Source organism: Podarcis bocagei, assembly GCF_964188305.1.
Source record: "Podarcis bocagei genome assembly, chromosome: 10".
NCBI classification, from domain to species: Eukaryota; Metazoa; Chordata; class Lepidosauria; order Squamata; family Lacertidae; genus Podarcis; species Podarcis bocagei.
In genome coordinates, this window is record NC_138135.1 from 59624941 (window position 1) to 59647530 (window position 22590).

Below are 22590 nucleotides of genomic sequence, written 5' to 3' on the forward strand. Positions count from 1 at the left end.
GCTTACACGCGAGGAGGGACAGACGGGAGCCATAGCAAGCCGGGAGAAGGCAGGCAGTTCAAAGCCAGCAGGCGCTTTTAAAGTAGCCGGCAACAGCTGCTGCAGCCTCAGCTAGCAAAGGTCCCAGCGCTCTCTAAATGGAGCAATGAGGCTGCAGAGGGACAGGAGGGCTTGGATCAGGAAGGATAAAGTTTAAGCAACCAGCAGCAAAAAAACCCCAAAACCAACCTGGAGCTCTGAGCCACGAGCGCAGTGAAAACCAGGAAGTAAAAGAAAAGGCTATCCCCCCCCCCCCGCTTCTCAGCTGTTTTCAGGCAGGATAGATTTGAGCATTGTCTGGGTCCTAGTGCCCCTACTGCTTTTTGTGCTCCATTGTATTGCTGGTGGTGGCTGCTTATCACTCAAACTGAACCTGATACCAGTAGCCACCTGTACAAACAAAGTAGAAGGCTGCAAGGAGGAGAGCTTTTACACAGCTAATAGCAAATCCCCTGCAATCCAAGTCCTCCTCACTTGCTCAAATCTATTCTGCCTCAAAACAAGGAGCGAAGAAAAAGGCTGCAAACTGTTAAATGGAAAAAACCCCAGGCACAGGGCAAATACCTTAAGTATACCTTTAAAGCAACAGTGCTCTTTCCCTCCCTGCTCAGCTCGCAGAAAAGCTGCTTCTCCACCCACCCCACGCGTGCTCCTTATCCCTTGAGTGCTTTTCCTTCCCTCCCCACTTAAAACGTGGTTACAAAGCACGGATCCACATGGATCCTCAGGATTTTTGCACTGGGTCACCCCAAACTCACCATCAGATCACATGTCTGTGGCCACAGCATGAACCACAAAAATCATACATCTACTGTTTCATTTAGAATATTTTTTTCTTGTTTTCCTCCTTTAAAAACTACGTGCGTGTTATGGTCAGGTGCGTGTTATAGAGCGAAAAATACGGTACTTTGCTTACATCAAACTTCATGTGAACCAAAAATATAAGACTGGTCTACTAGAATCAATGGGAATTTCCCCATTGGTTTAAATAGGGTATGAGAATATCATCACACTCTCTAGATGCTTAAAAGGTGTCTTATGCCTGGATTAAGCACTTCACCAGGCCTTTACCCATTTTATATGCTGGATAAAGGCATTGCTTGTTCTTAGAATAAGATCTGCAATGGAAGAGGGGCTCCTGATCTTATGGGAACACAGTGTAAGTAGCAGCAACTTAAGACATGGACTTATTTTTAGCAAGTGTATTTTGAATTGATGTCTCAACAGCATCGTGTACCAAAGCTTGTCCCACATGGGAGAGTTTGTAGAGGCTCATTCCAGCAGACATTGGATTCCTGGCTTCTCTAACTGTGAAACCTTTGGCAGGTCCCCGAAGCTTGCTGTGGCTTAGTTTACCATCTGTACTATGGACATAATTAGACTTTGCTGGGGCAGCCAAGCTTTGGGAACTGATTCCCTTGGCCTGGCTTAGTAAACAGCCTGCGTTCAATAGCTTGTGGGCACCTGCTTCCTAGTCTGTGAAGGCGAAGTTTCGTGCAATGCATTAAAACGTTATCGGTTTGCAGCAGAGATAATTAAATCTGCAGATGCTTCACAGAGTCTGATTGTATACATATTTATTATAGGTGGGTGTGAACATGATTTTTTGTTCTTGGTACTATGTAGGTTTCCTCCCACACCTTCTTGCCGTAACAAAGCTTATGCTTAATTCATGCCTTGAACTTCTAGGCATGTCTCTCTTTATCATAGCTGCCAACTTTTCCCTATTCTTGCAAGGAATCCTATTCGGAATAAGGGAATTTCCCTTCAAAAAAGGGAAACGTTGACAGCTGTGCTCTTTATCAAACTAATTGCAAATAAATAGCTGATTTATCATCTGAGATCGCGCTATTATTTCCGATGCCTCTAAAGATATCTCTGCCAAACTTGACACAAGGGTTCCCAAGGTCAAGACAGCAGGCACCATTTTGATTCAAAATGGCAGACCACAATGTGATATTGCCCATTATTTTGGCATAGGTTTGCCTGTCTCTTGAGATATTGTCAGCAAACGCAGCACATAGTTTCTTCCCAAGGTGGGGTGGTAGACTTTGTCGCTGTTTCGATGCTGGACATCATTTTGAATCCAGATGGTAAGCCAAATCATCACTTTGGCATGACTTTGCCCATATTTTGGCATAGGTTTAGTTGGCACAAGGCTTCCAGAGGTGGGAGGGGCAAATGTCTTCACTGCTTGGATGCTGGGCACCATTTTGAATCAAGATGGCAGACTGAAACATGGTATGCAGGTATGTTTAGGATGGGCCTCTATACGTCCCCTCCCCCCCCAAAAAAATTGAAATAAATAAATTGCTTCTCTTTTAGCTTCATCTGCCATCACATATTCTTCAGGCTCTTTTGAGTACCATGCATTGTTCACCCATCCTCTCAGAGGGTATAGGAATAAATGAGTGGCAGGAAAGTTGATGTGATCTCTGGTGCTAGTTTTTCTTCCATCAAGAAGTTATCACAACTGAAGAATCGGTTGCAAAAAGAATGCATATATAAACTGGTTATTCAACCTGGAAAGTGCAAAGTGACGGTTGTTGTAAATTAAGCAGTGCCACAGATTAATGAGCTTCACCGAAACCAAAATATCATTAATTCACCTTGTGAGATTCTGTTGTTCTGAAGGGAAGTCGTGGCTCTGACAATAATGTATCACTTTGCAAGATGTTTTTGGGGATGGAAATAATGCATTCTTTCTGATCTTGCCCATGTTTCTGGTTTCTGAATCCCCCAAAAGTCAGACAATCTAATCTTTTCAGAGGGGGAAAGAATGCAACAGTCGTGTTGAAAAATGGCACACCGTTCATGCAAGGAACACTCTTTTTATAGGCAGGCCACTTGGAGATTTTTCCATTAAGGCGATAGGTAAGACAGAGGTATAATGCAGAGTCTGCTCTGATCATTCGTGTCAGCTGTTCCTTGCCTTATTTCTTCTTGATCTGTGTAGAGTAAAGGCACATTGGCCCCACGTGACTATTGCAGAGCCGCAAAGCCTCAGGAGAAATATGCTGAAGAGAATGTTTAACTTCTGTAGAAGTGTTATGAGCCTGTCAATAACTATCCAGTCAAGCATTTGACTCATTTTCATTGCTGCTGGGCTTTTTTTGCAAGGGGGGGGAGGAGCTGTTGCAGACTTTACAACAATAGGCTCATATGTGCGGTACAGCATGCAACACAGGAAATCATAATTAGAAGGGTAGAAATCCTGCATTTTGCAAAGTTTCTAATCACAAACATAGTCTTCTGTGAGTGCATGCCACTGTAGACCATTTCTGTGAGCCGTTATTTGCATTTAAAATAATAATATTTTTTATTATTTTTCCATTTAACAATATATATTCACATCATTATCATTCACTTTACCTCTTTGGCTCTGCAGAGCCTATCGACTTCCTTCCCTCCCACCTCATGGTTTTCAAATGTTAATCTTTATATCATAGCATTTTATGCATTTTCCAATTCTAATTTCACTCCTTACGAAATACATCATAATTTAAATAAATATGAAAAGAGAGAAAAATTCTCATTACAAGTCTTCAGACTAGTGATGTTAATTGCTTACAATAATCTTTCAAATATTGTGTAAATTTACTCCAGTCCTTTTGAAATACTCGATCATGCTGGTTCCGGATTCTTCCCGTCAGCTTCGCCAGTTCCACAAAGTCCATCATTTTCATCTGCCCCTCTTCTTTCATTGGTACTTCTTGTTTTTTCCACTTTTGGCCTTAAAGAATTCTTGCTGCTGTTGTTGCATACATGAACAGTATTTTATCATCTCTTAGTATCTCTTCCCCCACTATACCCAATAAAAAGGCTTTTGGTTTTTTCACGAAAGTATTTTTAAACATTTTCTTTAATTCATTATGTATCATTTCCCAGAAGGCCTTTACCTCTTTACAAGTCCAGCACATGTGGTAAAAGATACCTTCTTTTTATTTGCAGTTCCAACACTCATTAGTTATTTGCATTTTTACTGATGTTCACAGTAACTAAACATTTGACAGATCCAAAAAACCTGATCTTCCAAGTGTTCCTATTTTCCAGGGACAGCCACAGATTTACAGAAGTCATCCCGGTTTCTGATTTGATCCCTGAATGTCCCATTTTTCCTTAGAACATCCTTATTTTCGTTGAAGAAATGTGGGAGGGTGTGGAGTTATGCGACCCCCCCCGAGCCAAGGAGATAAGTAACCATATAACCTTTAGAGGTCATCTGAAGGCAGCCCTGTATAGGGAAGTTGTTTTAACATTTAATGTTTTATTATGTTTTTATATCTGTTGGAAGCTGCCCAGGGTGGCTGGGGCAACCCAGCCAGATCAATGGTATATAAATAATAAAATTATTATTATTATTATTATTATTATTATTGTTGTTGTTGTTGTTGTTGTTGTTGTTGTTGTTGTTGTTGTTAAATAGGACGCTCCTATTTTCATTGGAGAAATGTCAGAGGATATGCAAAAAGGAACATATCACATAATGTCATGATATATAGTAGCATATGTTTATTTATCTACACCATAGGTCATGACAGAAACAGTTTAATTTAATGCAGTTGCAGGCCTTTAAAGTCAACTGATTAAACAGTCAACGTTGCTCATAAAACCTGCCATAAATCATAAGAAAAACGCAACCATAAATTAACATGCCATTAAAGATTTAATTGGTCTTGAAGCAGTCTATCACCTGTGTGTCAAAAATAGTTCTGGTACTTTCTGCCTTTCTCCTGCACTGCTTGCCTCCTCGTGAGAAGGTGGCCAGATTTGGACCAAGGGGAGCTAAAGTAGACAAGAACTGTGTATACCATCACGACCTGGACCCGGACTGTAGTATAGAAAAGAAAGAAACCCTTAACCGGACTAACTGGAATATACTGGATTAAGCTGGACAATTCGTTACCAAGGAAGTTAACCCTTACCGCTCCGGGGTCTCAAGATTGGCAGAGATAATCGGCTCAGTAAGAGTGAATTGAGAACTGAGAGAGAACATTTATATACTAGGTGGTACTGCTCTGCAACCCCTTGCTGGTATATTTTATTGGGTTAACTTTTATTTTCGCTCTGGGGTGTCTTGGGGATTACGTTTGGACATTGCTACGAAAGGACTGGTTAAGTTGGTTTGGAAATTTACCTTTTTTTCTGCTTATAATTGCCGACAATTGGGGGCTTTAAAGGGCGAAGAAACTTGTGTTGAAGAGACTCTGGGGGGAGAGTTTTGATTATGGCGGGTAGGGATGGAAAGGATTGGAAGAAGGGGGGTGGGACCCCAGGGGAGAGGAAGCTGTCTCGCCAGGAAGAAATTAAAGACCTAGATAATTTATGGGTCAAAATAAAGGAGGAATTTAAGCAAAATGTATTATACATGGAAAGTAAACTAGGAGAGGTCCAGGAAATGATTGACAAAAAGATTGAGGGAGCAGTTGGGGAGCTTTCAGCCAAAATTCAAGATCTCTCAGTAAAGTCTAAAATGATTGAAGAATCTAACAAAAAGCTGCAGAAAGAGATGAGGGAACAAAAAAAGGAGACGTTGAAGGTAAAGGAAGAACTGGGAGAGTTAAGCATCTCCCAAGAGAGGATTTGGGACAACCTAGCCATGGCTGATATGCGGTCGAAACAGCTCCATCTTAAATTTAGGGGAGTAGCGGAGGGAAGAAACGAGGATATTAGAGGGAAAATGATTAAAGAACTCTCTAATTGGTTAAATGTAAAGGAAGAAGAGATGGCAGCTACGGTAGATAATGTATACAGAATGACTAGGCCTAACCATTTGAAAGTGAGAAATTTCTTGGGGGATTGTCTTGTGATCTTCAATTCTTTGGAAATGAAAAATTTAATTTTGAGAAAGAGCTACAATAATAGATTAAGAATTGATGGACGGCCTATCATTATTTACAAAGAAATACCGGTCAGGTTACTTCGTAAAAGAGAAGGATACAAACAAGTGGTAGCAGCTTTGAAGAAAAATGAGATTGCATTTCGTTGGGAATTCCCGGAGGGGGTAAGCTTCTTCTACAAAGAGAAAAAATTTAGACTGTTGGACACTCAGGAGGCGGATAAGTTTCTGAGAAGATATGAAAAAGATTTGGGAAAGATAGAGAATAGAATAAGGAACAGGGTGGAAAAAGAGGATGGAGAGATAAGAAATAAATTTGAGGAGGAGAGGGGCGTGGAGGGGGAGGTGGGGGAATCAGATGAAGATGATGAGGAAGCCGCAGTGGGAGCGGAGACGGTAGAGGAGGGGGAGTACTCGGCTAGCAGGGGAGAGAGAGTATAGTCGCTGAATAAGGTTAGAGGTTTAGAGGCAGGCAAAAAGTAAATCATAACACAATCTCTGAAATTTTTATCCTGGAATGTAAATGGGTTGAACGAGAAAGTGAAAAGGAATAATATTGAGAAAGTTTTGAAAAATAAGAAATACGATGTAATCTGCTTTCAGGAAACTCATATCGCTAAAAAACACAAACATATCCTGGTGAATAAAAAACTAGGGGTAGAATTTATCAACTCGGATGGTAAGAAAAAAAGAGGAGTAGCAATATATGTTAAAGAGAAATGGGAACCAGCTTTGATTTGTAAGGACGAGGAAGGAAGAATTTTAGGGATCCAATTAAATTTCCGGGGGGAAAAAATTAGTGTTGTTACGGTATACGCTCCAAATACAAACAGAATGGAGTTCTTTGAAAAACTAGAAAGTATGTTACTAGAATTGGACACCAATAAATTAATTCTGCTTGGGGATATGAATGGCGTCCCAGCGCCGGATATGGATAGGAGTACAGAGAAGAGAACACGGAATAGGGGAAAATTGCCGAGATCTTTTAGTGATATGGAAGAAAATCTAGACTTGATTGATATCTGGAGACACCAAAACCCCACCTCTAAACAGTTCACCCATTACTCCGAACCCCATCAGAGCTGGGGTAGAATAGATCAGATCTGGATGACAAGAATACTCTCTATCAGAGTTAGGAAATGTGAGATCCATCCCAGGACATTATCAGATCACTGTGCCTTAGATTTGGAATTAAAAAATGAAGTGAAGGGACAATATAGATGGAGGATGTGTGAGAATCTATTTGATAATGAAGAGGTGAGGGAAAGAATTAAAGATACTTTAAAAGAATATTTAAACTTAAACTTGAATAAAGAAACCCCTATAGATGTAGTCTGGGACGCCAGTAAGGCGGTTCTGAGGGGCCTCCTAATACAACAAAATAATTATAGAAGAAAGGTAAGGGAGCGTAAGAAAGAGGAGATCCTCTCCCAATTAAGGAACCTTGAGAAAAAACTAACTAGAAACCCAACAGACGAAGCTACTAATCGGGCCTCCAAGGTGCTACAGTCTCAATATTCAGCAATATTAAATCAGGAGATAGAGTGGAAAATTAAATTCACAAAGCAAAGGTATTTTGAGTCGGCAAACAAAATGGGGAAGTTACTTGCCTGGCAGCTAAGAAAAAGAAAGAAACAAAACATGATAAATAAAATAATACAGGATGATAATATCATAGAAGACCCAGAGGAAATAGAAAATAGGTTTACTCAATTTTTTGAAAAGCTATATGAAAAAGGAGGGGAAAGTAACGTAGAGATTAAGAGCTACCTGGAACAAAACGAAAAGAAATACATTATAGAAGAGGATAGAACGGAATTGAATAAAGAGATTACAATAAATGAGATCAAGGAGGCCATTAGTAGAATGAAGACCGGGAAAGCCCCTGGACCGGATGGTCTATCCGCAAAATACTATAAAATACTAGAAGAACATCTAGCCCCGGTCTTAAAAGACGTGATTAACAATATCTTCCAGGGGGGGAAGACCCCGGCCTCATGGAAGGAGGCTTATATAACCTTAATCCCAAAAACAGAGAAAGAAAAAACAGATATAAAAAACTACAGGCCAATCTCTTTGCTTAACAACGATTATAAGATCTTTGCGGACATTATGGCCAGTAGACTTAAGAAGCTTCTAACAAAGTATATACACAAAGATCAAGTGGGTTTTCTCCCAAATAGACATCAAAAAGAAAATGTTCGCCACATATTAAACATCATCGAATACCTGGATATGAGAATAGATGTTCCCGCAGCACTAATCTTTATAGATGCCGAAAAGGCCTTCGATAATGTTTCCTGGGAATTTTTACTACAATGCCTGGCGAAGGCAGGTATTGAAGGCCCTTATTTGAAAGGTATCAGGGCAATATATTCAGAACAACAGGCCAGGTTGATCATAAATGACAATCTGACGAAACTATTCAAGATCCAGAAGGGTACAAGGCAGGGCTGCCCACTGTCCCCCCTGTTATTTATAATGGTCTTAGAAGTAATTGCAAATAGAATAAGGGAGGCAGTGAATGTGAAGGGGATAAAAATTGGGAAGAAAGAATTTAAGCTTAAGGCTTATGCCGATGATCTGGTGCTGTCGGTGGAGAACCCAGTGGAAAGTGCAAGTAGAGTGGTTGAACTTTTAGAGGATTTTGGTAGGCTGTCCGGTTTTAGATTAAATAGGAAGAAAACAAAAATTCTAACAAAAAATATGACCGAACAGGAGAAACTTCAATTGGAAGAAAAGATTGGCATTGAAGTTGTGAATAAAGTAAAATACTTGGGAATCTGGTTATCACCTAAAAACATAAACTTGGTCGAGGACAATTATAGTAAGGTGTGGCAGGAAATTAAAAAGGACCTAGATACCTGGCACAGATTAAAACTCTCCTGGACAGGGAGGATGTCAGCTATTAAGATGTGCATCCTCCCGAAATTACTATTTCTTTTTCAAAATATTCCGATAATTAAAGGCACCTCCCTCTTTAAGAACTGGCAGAAAATCCTGACCAAGTTTATTTGGCAGGGGAAGAGGGCCAGAGTAAAGCTAAAATATTTAACAGATTCGAGAGAAAGGTGCGGGTTTGCGGTCCCAAACATTAGGTTATATTATGAAGCAGCGTGTATTTGCTGGATAAAGGAGTGGGCCACCCTTAGAAACTCAGATCTCTTGGATCTGGAGGGATTTGATATAAGATTTGGGTGGCATGCCTACCTATGGCAAGAGAAAGGGCAGGTCCACAGAGGATTTTCTAATCATATAATCAGAGGCCCATTACTGGAAGTATGGAAGAGGTATAAAAATTTGATTGAGAAAGGTATCCCCTGGTGGCTCTCCCCATCCAACATCGTTAAAATAAAAAAAATAAATATGACAGAAGAAAAATGTACGTATGAGGACATTTTGGAAAAGATAGATACAGGATGGAGGCTGAAACCTTATGAAGAACTGAAAGACAAAATAAAAGAGTGGCTCCATTTTCACCAGATCCATGCTTTATGGGGTGAACATAAGAGACTGGGTATGAAGGAAAAAAAATCGTGGTTTCAGGTTGAAATCCTGGAAAGCAATGATAAACTCCTCTCAAAAATGTATAAACGATTATTGGAATGGGACACCAAAGAAGACCGGGTGAAGGGGGCCATGGTAAAATGGGAGAAAGACCTTGGGCATAAGATAGACTATAACAAATGGCAAATACTTTGGACGAAAGGTATAAAATTCACAGCTTGTGTAGCCTTGCGGGAAAATTTGGAGAAAATGGTTTACCGCTGGTATCTGACCCCAGCAAAGCTAGGAAAAATGTATAAAACTGCTGATAACACCTGCTGGAGATGTAGAGATAAGGTTGGGACCTTTTTCCATATTTGGTGGACCTGTGATGTAATAAAAGAGTTCTGGAAGCAGATTCATGACGAAATGAAAAAAATTTTGAAATATAACATCCCCAAATCCCCAGAGATGTTTCTCTTAGGGCTGATTGGTAAAGAAATAAAGAAAATAGATCAAAACTTTTTCCAATATGCCATGGCCGCGGCGAGGATCCAAATAGCACAAAAATGGAAAACCTCGGAACTACCGACGGTGGCAGAGTGGCAACTGAGGTTATACCAATATATTGAACTAGCGAGATTGACACAAAAAATAAGACAAAATAACACTAGTAAGTTTAAAGATGAATGGAACAAATTCCTAACCTATCTAGAAAACACACAGGGAATAAATAATTCATCAGTAGACGTTGGTTAAAATCATCGATGTGTATTTGCTTTGTTAGAACTGCAGAAGTAATGTAAGAATTGGAAACTCCAAAACCGAGTTGGACGGAAGTTCTGCTAACTGTATTTGTACCTTTTACCTTTTATCTTCCTTTTTCTGCTTTTTTATTCTTTTTTCTTTTGTCTTTTTTTGTTCTTTGTTCTCTTGTTGGAACATTTTTTCTGATGAATTTCGTCTTTTTTGTATGTTGGTATTTGTAATTTGGTGTAAATTATGTATGCATGTGTGCTTTTTCATAAATAAAATAAAAAAAATTAAAAAAAAAAATAGTTCTGGTACTACCATCTCATCACCAGCACAGAAGCAAATGAAGCCACCTTTTCCATTGTACAGTGGTACCTCGGGTTAAGTACTTAATTTGTTCCAGAGGTCCGTTCTTAACCTGAAACAGTTCTTAACCTGAAGCACCACTTTAGCTAATGGGGCCTCCTGCTCCTGCCGCGCTGCCAGAGCACGATTTCTGTTCTCATCCTGAAGCAACGTTCTTAACCTGAAGCACTATTTCTGGGTTAGCGGAGTCTGTAACCTGAAGCGTATGTAACCCGAGGTACCACTGTACCTCTACCATTGTAACTATATTAATTGCAGCACAGTTTTCTTGGCCCTCTGCTTGAAAATAAAATAGTTTTTTCTCTAAGTGTTTTGTTTAAAGAAGAAATCCTTTCAATTATCAAACTTGTTTCCTTCCTGTAAAGGAACCCTGACCATTAGGTCCAGTCGTGGCCGACTCTGGGGTTGCAGCGCTCGTCTCGCTTTATTGGCCGAGGGAGCTGGCGTACAGCTTCCAGGTCATGTGGCCAGCATGACTAAGCCGATTCTGGCGAACCAGAGCAGCGCACGGAAACACCATTAACCTTCCTGCCGGAGCAGTACCTATTTATCTACTTGTACTGGCTTGCTTTCGAACTGCTAGGTTGGCAGGAGCTGGGACCGAGCGACGGGAGCTTACCCAGTCATGGGGATTCGAACCGCCAACCTTCTGATCGGCAAGCCCTAGGCTCTGTGGTTTAGACCACAGCGCCACCTGTGTCCCTTCCTGTAGGGGACAGCAAGGATCAAAAGCTGCATAGGATTCCATTCATTGCAAAGCTTTGCACAAGCCTACTGCCAAACCGCGTAGGAGCTTGAGAACCCAAGACTCGGCTGCCCTAGCATATCAAGTGCACATGAAGGATTTCCTTACGTGTTTTGAAAAGGATGAGTCTCAGCTCATCCCGAGCTCCATGCACACATTGGAAAAGATAGACAGAAGCAAATCTGGCTGGTTTCGAAACAGAAACTGCAGCAAGTAGAAGCCTCCTAAAAATTACCGGAATGCAAGAGATGTGTGCATTTGTAATGCACATGCATGGTTCCAAATGCTACTTAAGATTATTACCAGTGGCATTTTAAATTAACTACTCCAGTGTGCCGTTCTGAAATAAATGACTAATTAGGGCTCACTTGCCAGTGTTTAGTCACCAAGCAGCTTGGAAGCTATAGGGAGCAGTTTTATACCGATTTGCTTCACCCTCCACAGACAAGCAGCCTATTTTGCAGTTGCCAAATATAATTTGACAGCTCTATAATATTATTTCATATTTTTCCTTTCTTGTTCCACTGTTTCAACACAGGCCATTCCTGTCCTTCACTAATGGTATTTTCTCGAGCCACTATCCAAATGAAAGCATCTGATTGTTTGTTTCCTTTAATGTACAGAGAAGCATGCCAGCATTGGAGAATTACCCTAATTTCCCACATTAATTGTTTGGCTGTTTGTGAATAAATGCTGGTTTGTTTGTTTGTTTGTTTTGGTTTATATTCCACCTGGTTCTTGAGAATTAGGTTGGGTGTATAAAAATGGGGGGGGGGAATAGAACCATGCATTAAAAATATAAGAAATGTTAAGCTGAAATAGCCCAATATTTGTTCTTCACAATACAGGAATAATTGGAAATGGGAGAGACTTAAGATTACCACAGGAAAACTCTCAAATGCAGAATCTGGCATACCTTCTCAATCCAATTTGCCTCCTATTTGCAGCACCCAAAAGTAATCTCCATCTTTGTAAATATAGAAACTTGCTCTTTATTTTTGTCCTCTAAAACAGAATATTACGGAAATGAAAACATATTATGGGTTTGTTAAACCAAAGTTGTTTTTGGTGTGTGTGAACAGGGCCACAGAAAGTTGCCTGTAGATTGTTTCCTGTTTTCCAGAAGAAGAAACCCATTTCAGTATTGCTTGTACATTTGCTTTTACAATGGCTTGCTGGACTATTGTGCTATATTCCAGGTTATTTGGAACTTAATTATTAGGTGCAGGCTACTAGTGATACAGGCGATTGCCTCCTAATGCACAACAAACTTCCAAACCGGCTTTCCATTTCTCAGAACAACTTGAACTTTCAATGGCTAAGGCTCTTGGTGATTTGAGCCATTTTACAGATCAGAAGGAGCTTCTCATCTTCTGATTAGTGGCAGCTAAACTGGAAAGCAAAAGGTGGAAAGACTCAGAGATGCAGGAGAGCTCTGTCAGTGGAGGCCATGGGCCTCTTAAATCTCTAGATTCGACCCCCAGCTCTATAATTCTATGACTATGTTGTCAAGCTTTTGCAACGTTTGTCAAAAAGTGTAGCCTCATTCAGATAGTTAATGCAATAGCTCAGAATCTCAAAAATGAAATAAAATACTACAGTCCGAAGCAGACATATTTTGTACGGCATTGTATTTATTTATTTTCATTCAATGTATCAGCAATCATGAGCTTCAACAGCACCTGTCGCTTGTCACTTTGCCTCTCGGGCTGAGCTGTTTTCTCAGCTGGCTCCTCCAGAAGGGGCTCTTAAAGATCATCACTGTGGCTTTGTTGTTTTGTAATGTTTTCCTGTTTACACTGGTGTAAAGCAGCAATAGGGACATGGGTGGCGCTGTGGTCTAAACCACCGAGCCTTTTGGAAGGTCGGTGGTTCGAATCCCCGCAACAGGGTGAGCTCCCGCTGCTCTGTCCCAGCTCCTGCCAACCTAGCAGTTTGAAAGCACACCAGTGCAAGTAGATAAATAGGTACCGATGCGGCAGGAAAGTAAACTGTATTTCCATGTGCTCAGGTTTCCGTCATGGTGTCCCTTTGCACCAGAAGCAGTTTAGTCATGCTGGCCACATGACCCAGAAAGCTGTCTGTGGACAAACGCCAGCTCCCTTGGCCTGAAAGCAAGATGAGCGCCTCAACGCCATAGTCACCTTTAACTGGACTTAACCGTCCAGGGGTCCTTTACCTTTACCTTTTACCTATAAGCGGCAATATAAACCAAACAAGAAATATATATTATATGCCCTCCTGCTATCTTTTGCTTCACCATTTGGCCTCACTCTTTTCAGACAACTGTTGCACCATGATTTTCATTTCTCTGTACTCAAGACCATGTTCACCTGCCCACTTTGTTGACCGCATAACTCACCTGACGAAGTTGCCTCTGGTCCTCTAAGGGTTAACTCCACAATAGATCTATTAATTTTTAAGGTGGCATAAGACTCATTTGACTTGGCTTTCAAGACTCAGGGTCCCTAGACACCTTGTTGAATTCTTCAACCAGCAGGACCTATATTTTCAGACAAGAATAACTCGTACAAATTAGAATACATTTGCTCACCCTGCTTCTGTTCTGTTTTCCTGCAAAATTTGATTTCCGCCACCTTCTAATTTATTTATCAGCCACTGTGATAAAGTTTTTCATCTTTTTCATGCATTAGTAAGGAATGACCTTGCCTTTTAAAAAGAACACTGTCAGGTTCAATGACCTATTTGTTTTACTTTCCCAGTCTCTGCAGTCCCCTTTTTACAAGCTGCAAAATAAAACCAAAAAGTCATTGTACTATCTTTTTTTCTCCCCTCTTTCAGCAAGCACAGCAGAAGTTAGACAAGAACCCCCACATGGGTATAACATTTGTGGAGAGAATGTAATTGAACTGGAAAGGAGGGTATCTGCAGTACGTGTTTGGGTACATTTGTGTCTCACTGTGTAAAATATGACACATTTCAGCTGCTTTCTGGTGGTGTTTTATGCCCTCTAGTGGGGCAGAAGATTATTGTAGCACATTAGTTTTCCCCTGCTTTGGCTTTATTTCATGGATAAATTGGATTCATTCCTAACTCTTAACCAGCAAAAAAAAAAAAGATTTAAAAGTTTCTCTGCAGAATTCACTATGCGATTTTTACTTTTCAGATGAGAAGTATCTTATAGTCTGTTCCTAAATAAAAAAAATGCACCAAATTTAATTCTATATAACTGATCAATAGTTTAAATTTTTCCTTCTAAATGAGAGGGAACAGCATCTTAGCCCCTGCCCATCTATTTCTGTAGGGCAATTTAGAAACCTTTTGAGGGACGAGTCACACTTCCTCATCTTGGACTGCCCATCCTTATGATACAATCTCTGAAGTGCTACTCTCTTCCAACCCATAAAAAGGAGCGCTGCCATCTCAGAAGGGATGCTAAATAAATTCAACATCCTCCAGCCAAGAAGTTCATGGGGTAGGTCAGCGCCAGATTTAGGGTTGTGTGGGCCATTTCCCCACACAAGATGCTGAGCCAAGGGGGCACAAAATACCGGTAAAAAGAATAAGAAAACCTGTGTTCATATGTATAGCTACTCAAAGTAACAAAAGGAATTACAGTCATACCTTGGAAGTTAACCAGCTTAGTTCCCAAACATTTTGGCTCCCGAACGTCACAAAACTAGAGGTGACTGTTCTATTTTGCGAACAATTTTTGGAAGCCGAACATCTGATGGGGCTTCCGAGGCTTCTGATTGGCTGCAGGTGCTTCCTGTAGCCAATCAGAACCCGCACTTTGGTTTTTGAATGTTTTGGAAGTTGAACGGACTTCTGGAAAGGATTCCGTTCGACTTCCAAGGTAGGACTGTATTGTGAAAATATGGGGAAAAAATTGGGGGGGCACACCCAACTTTGTCCTTGCTCAGATGCGATATTACCCAAGTCCACCCCTGCTTTGGGTGCATTTCTGTCGAACCTAACAAAAACTTTGAGAGGATTAATGGGTAATCCCTTTGTATGCTGTGCTGAGGTCACTGGAGGAAAGATGGTGTATAAAAGTGATAAACAGGAATATAGAATATGCCATTGGTCCATCTATCTCAATATTGTTTACATCCCTGGGGATGCTGCATACAGAATGTGGGTCAAAGTAGGAAAAGTTACTTACAAATGAAAGTAAAGTAGTAGTCGTACCTTGGATCCTGAACGCCTTGGTAATCGGACATTTTGGCTCCCGAATGCCACAAACCCGGAAGTGAGTGTTCCGGTTTGCGAACATTCTTTGGAACCTGAACATCCCACGGGCCTTCTGTGGCTTCCAATTGGCTGCAGGAGCTTCCTGCAGCCAATGAGGAGCCGTGCTTTGGTTTCTGAACGTTTTGGAAGTCGAACGGACTTCCGGAATGGATTCTGTTTGACTTCCAAGGTACTAGTGTAATGTGGCTCTATCCATTAAAATTATAACTAGGGAAATGTACACAGGTGACTTACATGGCAGTCATGTTCTGGGGATAGCACTTAAAGCCAAAATCTCAGAGTCAAAACACATTGGGTTCAATGGCAGGTAGGACTACCAAAGTCTTTTTTCCTGGACACCTGCCCTGTTTCCACCTCCTTTTCGTAAAATAGTAATAATAATAATAATTTCAGCCAAGCCCGCCAAGCTGGTTAAATATGTGTGTAAATTGCGAGTTACCTTTAAAACAGAAATCTCTCTCTTTTTCCCCCCACCACAGGTATGGTGACATGGTGCCGAAGACAATTGCTGGGAAGATCTTTGGCTCGATTTGTTCCCTGAGTGGGGTCTTAGTCATTGCCCTTCCAGTTCCTGTCATTGTCTCCAATTTCAGCCGCATCTACCATCAGAACCAACGGGCAGATAAGCGCAAGGCACAAAAGGTGTGCTTCTACTTTCCATCCATTACATTCTGGGATAGACACAAAGTGGTTCTTTTGTATGCTGTACGTTATCAAAGTGAATTTATCGTTGTTAACGAAGAAAAAAATGTGACGGCTTCAGAAGCTCTGGAACAAAAACAAAAACCATCAATTGGAAATTGGCTTTCACACCTCCTGAAGATATAACTACGGTACTTGATTGGTTGGTTTGACACATTAAAAAAAAACAACCTTAATAATTGTTTTAAATTCGTGCATATGAAAGCATGTCTCTAAAATTACGTTTTTAAACCATTTCGAGTGGATTTTTATACATTTTGAGCATGCGTTATTAACGTTCAAAAATTGCAAGTATAATAGAGAGTTCGTGTGGATGGAAGTGGGGTTTGCAATGGGACCTTATAGTCTATTTCTTTAAACCTGCAGTCTTAATTTTTTTCCTGTATCTGAAATATTGATAAATCATCTTTCATTCTACCTGATTTCAAGGTTGCTTACAATGAGTATCTCTATATGTGCCTATATGAGAAAAAAAAGACCTCACTGAAACCAAATCTGAGTAAATGTGCATAGGGTTGACCTCCCTGTGGCACTTGAACCATTTAAGATCATTTATATGGGATGTGATACCAGTTTAAGTGGTTTGTTGGGTGCATTATATTTATTTTCCCAAACAACAGTGTTTATATTATTATTTGAAACAAACAAAGCTAAACCCTTCATTTTCTCTCATACCTCCTTTCCAGCTGTGAATTCAAGAAACCTTTAATTTCTGCACAGCCAAGGAATTATGAATGAAGTGTTCTTCATAATCAGTAAAAAATCAATTTCACTCCAAATGGCCACGGGAAACTTTAATTAACAGCCTGCAAAAACCCTAGCTACCTAGAGAAGCCTAGTGTGATATTTTTAATAAAAGGTGGAGTAGTAGGAGCTTAAGGAAAAGGTGACTTTTGAATCCATTATTAAGCCAAGGCATTTCACATGATTGTGATCTGTTAAGAACCTTTGCTTTGTGTTGAGTATTCTTCAGCTCTTCCTGAACCTTATCTGAACCTCCTCTTTGACCAAAGCGTGGTATAAGTGGATGTACCATATACCACTTTAGGCAGGAAGAAACAGCCTATAAAATAGAAAAATGTATTTGAAAAACCGCGTCATTAATTCCTGAAATGCTCCCAGTGTTTGAGGAATACTTTAGAACTACCTCACCAGGGACCAAAGTGCATTTCCACATAAGCCACATAAATATAACTTTCAGATTAAACAAGTTGTTAGCTTCACTGGAGACGTGAGGATATAATTAAGCAAAGCGCTTGGCCTACATTTTCATATAGAACAAACGCTAAGTATAGTTTGCACTCAGACAATTATCCCTTCAGGAACTGTAAATCCTCTTTCAGTCATCATACACATAGATCTGCATGAGTAGATGAGGGAAAGACACATTAAATATTGGTGCAACTCATAACTATCTGAACTTTAAGTAAACCCAGTTCCAAGAATATCGTCCTGTCTGTGAATGTGTGGGAAAGCCAAGGAAATCCTAAAGTCTCTGTTGATTAAGACATGAGGTGTGATAAAATACCATATTTTTTGCTCTATAAGACTCACTTTTTCCCTCCTAAAAAGTAAGGGAAAATGTGTGTGCGTCTTATGGAGTGAATGCAGGCTGCGCAGCTGTCCCAGAAGCCAGAACAGCAAGAGGGATTGCTGCTTTCACTGCACAGCTATCCCTCTTGCTGTTCTGGCTTCTGAGATTCAGAATATTTTTTTTCTTGTTTTCCTCCTCCAAAAACTAGGTGTGTCTTGTGGTCTGGTGCGTCTTATAGAGTGAAAAATACAGTAGATAGGTAATTGATGCTCTGCAATCCTCTGGTTCCTGGGAGAGCATCTCCAGGTCCTCCTCACTGGGGGCAAGAACAGAGGTCCACCCTCAGTGAGGGGCATATTGTTGTAAACAAAATCTGCCCTTTTTCCCTTATGGGGTATCCAAGAGCCCGTATAGAGTCCTTACATGGGTTCCCTATTGGTAGGAGAAAATTACAGAAGCCAACCAGAGAATATTGAGAAGCAAAGCAGCTAGTAAGCTTGATCTTTATTGATCTCTTGCAACAGGGTGCTCCCCTCACACGCAGGAAAGGAGGAGGACCTCGAACAATGGCGCGCAAGGCCTTATGTAGACATTTTAAATTCCCTGCCCTGGAGCTCAAGACCACCCCTCCATACATCATACATACAGCACAGAAGGGGTGTAACCCAAGACCACCACCACCCACAAACATCACACCTACATCACAGAAAAGGTGGTCTACAACAGAAATTTGAATGTTGTTTTTTCTGTCTGCCAGGTTATCTTGATAATGCCTTATCTGATTGCCTTTTCTGGTAGTCTTTTCCTGGTCTGTCACCCTTTGAGATGATGATTACTAAATTCCTGTAACAAGGAAGTTTTTTTTACCTCCTCCCTCCTTGCAGAGAAACATTTGGTCAGCTTGGGAGTCAAAATGGTTTCAGGACTGTCTTCCTGTGCTGCTTCAGACATGTGGTTTATGTAGGTGTTTGCTTGGTAATTTATGAACATTTATTATATATCTAAGACCTTAAAATTCTTATTGCAATATGACTCCTCCGTGAGAGTGCAGAAAGACAGACAGTGTCCCTCCACTGGGCCTCAACTTTGGAGCAGGCAAAAAGGTGGTCCAGAGGATCTAAAGCACTCCTGTTCCCCTTACACCCCCCTCCCACAAAATGGGAGACAAGCTATACTAACTTTAGCATACCTTCCTACATTTCTCCAATGAAAAGAGGAGAATCCTATTCCATCCCCTCCAACATTTCTCTGATAAAAAGAGGGACGTCCTATTCAATCAATGGAAGGCAAACTTTTTTTAATGAATAAAAACCTAGAAAGCAGGAGTGAAGGGGAAACACCACCCATCTGCTATGGTGGCATGAGCTCATAGCTGTCAACTTTTCCCTTTTCTTGCGAGGAATCCTATTCGGAATAAGGAAATTTCCCTTAAAAAAATTAAAACGTTGACAGCTATGCATGAGCTTGGCAGGACATAGGAAAAGGTTGCCCCACCCACTTTTGGATTGTTTTATGAATCTGTTTTCTTTGAAACCAGGGAACAAATTGGTCTCTCTCTCCCCCCACTTTCTCTTTCACATTAGAACATCAAGACTGTAAAGAACGAACACTAAGCAGCAAAACTTCATGCTCGATTTTGTGTGAATAGTAGATAGTTAAAATGCTATTGAAGTAGAATCAAATTTACCTCTTTACAAAAAAAAAAAAGAATCTGACAGATTTTTATCAATCTCAAAGGCTAGAAAGGAAGAAAGCAAGAGAATTTCCAGTCACTATTTACTGTAGGGCTGTGTCCTCTGAAATATAAGGAAATGTCCAAGGTTTGAAGAAAAAACAACAGATGTTTAAAGGTTCTGCACTGGTGATGTATTGTGATGCAAATGACAGGGAATAACCCCCAAACCCAGGGCCCAATTTGTGTTTATTGGATATGCAAGCAATCCCGAAATTATTCACACAGAATAGATACACTCTTTCTATGTTATAGACTAAGAATTCATAGCATACAAGGAAAAAGAGATTGAATTCAGGGGGTGGGGTTCTGGAAATAAAGCTGGAAGCATTACTCCTGGGATATGCAATTTTTTTGGCAAGTCAGCAAATGCATTCATGTTTGTCACCTATCACCCAACCTCTGAGAATAACAGCATTTTTTGAGCTTCCACATTCAGTATCCATTAGGGAAGTTGGGAGATTATGTTCACTGTTAACATTCGGAGACCACAAAATTCAAAGGCAGCCCCATTTTCCCCGATTCCAAATTCATTAAAGAACTGAGTAGCAGAGGGGTGCCATTTTGACTGTTTGCCTCATGTGAGTGAATGTGGTGTAGTATTTTAGCCAGACAAAGAGATGCAGTTGGCAGGCAAACGTGGTACAAATTCGTCGTACAAGATCAATAGCTGAATTCAAGACACATACAAGGAAGGGGGCATGCGATTCCAGAAAGTTCCCTTTGTGTTGGCATTTTTGTGCTGTATGTGCAGGGAGAAATCTTCAAGCATCTTTCATCTTAAATACCCTGCCCTTCCTCCAGAGATTGCCAGGCTCCCAGGTGCTTTTACCCAGCATCAGCATTCTACTGATTAAGGGAAGAAATGGGGAAAACATCACAGCCAAGACAGATAACTTGCTCCAGTAGTACCTGCATTCCCTTGTTTTGAACTGCGGCATATGCGTGCGTGTTTTTTTCCATCCTGTTGCACGAAGAGAAAAGTGCTTTGCATTGGCGAAATCAAAGCCCAAGCCCCTTCAGCGTACCTGACAAAACACTCAGGTGGCAGGTGCTAATGGAAAAAATACAGTTCTTTTCACTCTCTGATGACATACAGAAACCATCCATTCTCCACCTGGCACCTCTCGGGGACTAAACATATTAAATCGCCCCAGTGAATTCTGTCAAAAGCAGCTGAATATGAACAGTAACTGATAAGTTCAATTTTGGCAGCCTGTTCTGTGATTAGTAGTACAGTGGCAGCATGAGAGAGGAAAAAATGACAGGAGTAATTTCAAGAGCAACTAAGTGATATTTACTGGACATGTATTTGCTTGGAACACTGCTTAGAAAGGAGGGAATTGCCCACAGATTGCACCTGCCAGTAATGTCGCATTGCAAAGATTTAATATAGCTAAGGGCTCTCTTCCACAAAGCACTAGAGGGCCTACTAGAAAACGTGCTGTTCTGTTCCTCTTTGATTTTAAACACACAGGTGCACACACACAATGAATCTATAGCGCATAGGAATATACTTGACCTCCATTTTGTGTGGACTCTTAAAGCCGTCACATAGCACAACTTGATGACAATCTGGGTGAGGATATCTGGGTGAGATTCAGGGCTGGCCCTGTCATGAGTTACAGTGTGGCATTTGCCTGAAACGTCCACTTGTGTGTGTTTTTAAACCGTGGGATGTTGTTATTGTTTATAATAACACCTCAGATGCTGGGATGACTTGGGCTCACCTTCAACTGAGTGGTGTGCATGGCAACCTTATTTAAGGTTGCCATATTTCAAAATTGTTGAATTTTTTTAAGGAAACCACAGAAATCATTGAGCTTTCTTTAGGAAACCCCCAAAGCTGTTGAGCCTTTTTCCATAAAAGCTACAAGAATTTTTGAGTTAGGGGCTTTTTTAGGCATTGAAATCCCCTAAGGGTGCTAATGGAAGAGTTCTTTTTCCCTTATGGCAGCCCTACGTTATTGTGTGATTGTTTCATACAGATCACCAGCACTTGCCCATGAGGCAAGGAGAGACAATTGCCTCGGGTGGCAATACCCACCTGACCCAGCCCCACAGTGGCCTCTTAGCGAATAGGAGGCACAGCTGTTCTCCTCCCATCCTTGTTCCCGATGTAGATAGTTATTCACACCTTGTTCCTGATGTAGCTCTTCATTCACCACTTACTCCCTGACCAGAGGGACGCCATTTTGTGGCTCACCTCAGGTGTCAAAATGTATTGGGCTAGCCTGCTGACCACAACTTAAAATTCACTCCAGTTATTACATAATGAATTGTGGTGTCAGTTGGCTTTTCCTCTGTACTGTTCAATGACACTTGTTTCATCAGGAGTTACTTTCTGGTGTTGTATGTCATCCTCATGCTTTACTAACCAGCTCAGCATGCATTACACTAAGATTACTTAAGGCCGCATCTTACAATCAGACGCAGCTTGAAACTTCTGTTCATGACGGCTGCACCTTTTAACTAATTTATATGTTCTTTAAGAGTATGAAATACTAGAGTGAATGACTAGGAAGTTGGAGACTAGGGTTCAAATCTCTACTCAGGTATGAAGCCGACTGAGTGATTCTGGGTCAGTTACTATCTCTCAGCCTAACCTACTTCACTGAGTTGCTGTGAGGATAAAACGGAGAGGAAGAAAAGCATGAACACTACCGTGAGCTCCTTGGAAGAAAGTTGGCCTATAAATGTAATAATACAAGCCCCATCTGCATTATACATGTAGAACAGTATCATACTAATTTAAGCTGCCATGGTTCCCCCCAAAGAATCATGGGAACTCAAGTTTCCTAAGGGTGCCGAGAATTCCCCTCACAGAGCTATGATTCCTAGAGTTCCCTGGGAAGAAGGATGAATTGTTAAACCATTGAAATTATAGCTGTATGGGGGCAATAGGGGTTTCATCAACACTCGGTAGAGGTAACTCACAACTTACACACATTTAACTTGTGCACATCCAACTTTACGTGCTTGGCAAAAGTTAAAAAAATTAAAAGTGGGTGGAAAGGGGACAGGCATCCAGGGGAAAAAAGGTTTTGGCAATCCCACCTGCCATTGATCCAGTGTGTTTTGACTAGACACAATTTTGGTTGTGCACGCTATCCCCAAAAGTTCCAGAACATAACCCCTGAGTAAGTTGAGAGTTGTCCATACTCTTAACAAGTTCCCAT

The 22590-nt window shown here is 40.8% G+C and overlaps 1 protein-coding gene across 1 annotated transcript in view; it reads left to right on the forward strand.

Annotated features, from left to right (window-relative positions):
• Positions 1-22590, forward strand: part of KCND2 (potassium voltage-gated channel subfamily D member 2) — a 291460-nt gene that overhangs the window by 256399 nt on the left and 12471 nt on the right. The window contains exon 3 of the mRNA XM_081211639.1: positions 15923-16085. Coding sequence (XP_081067765.1) covers positions 15923-16085 — 163 coding nt within the window. The remainder of the gene's footprint in view (positions 1-15922; positions 16086-22590) is intronic.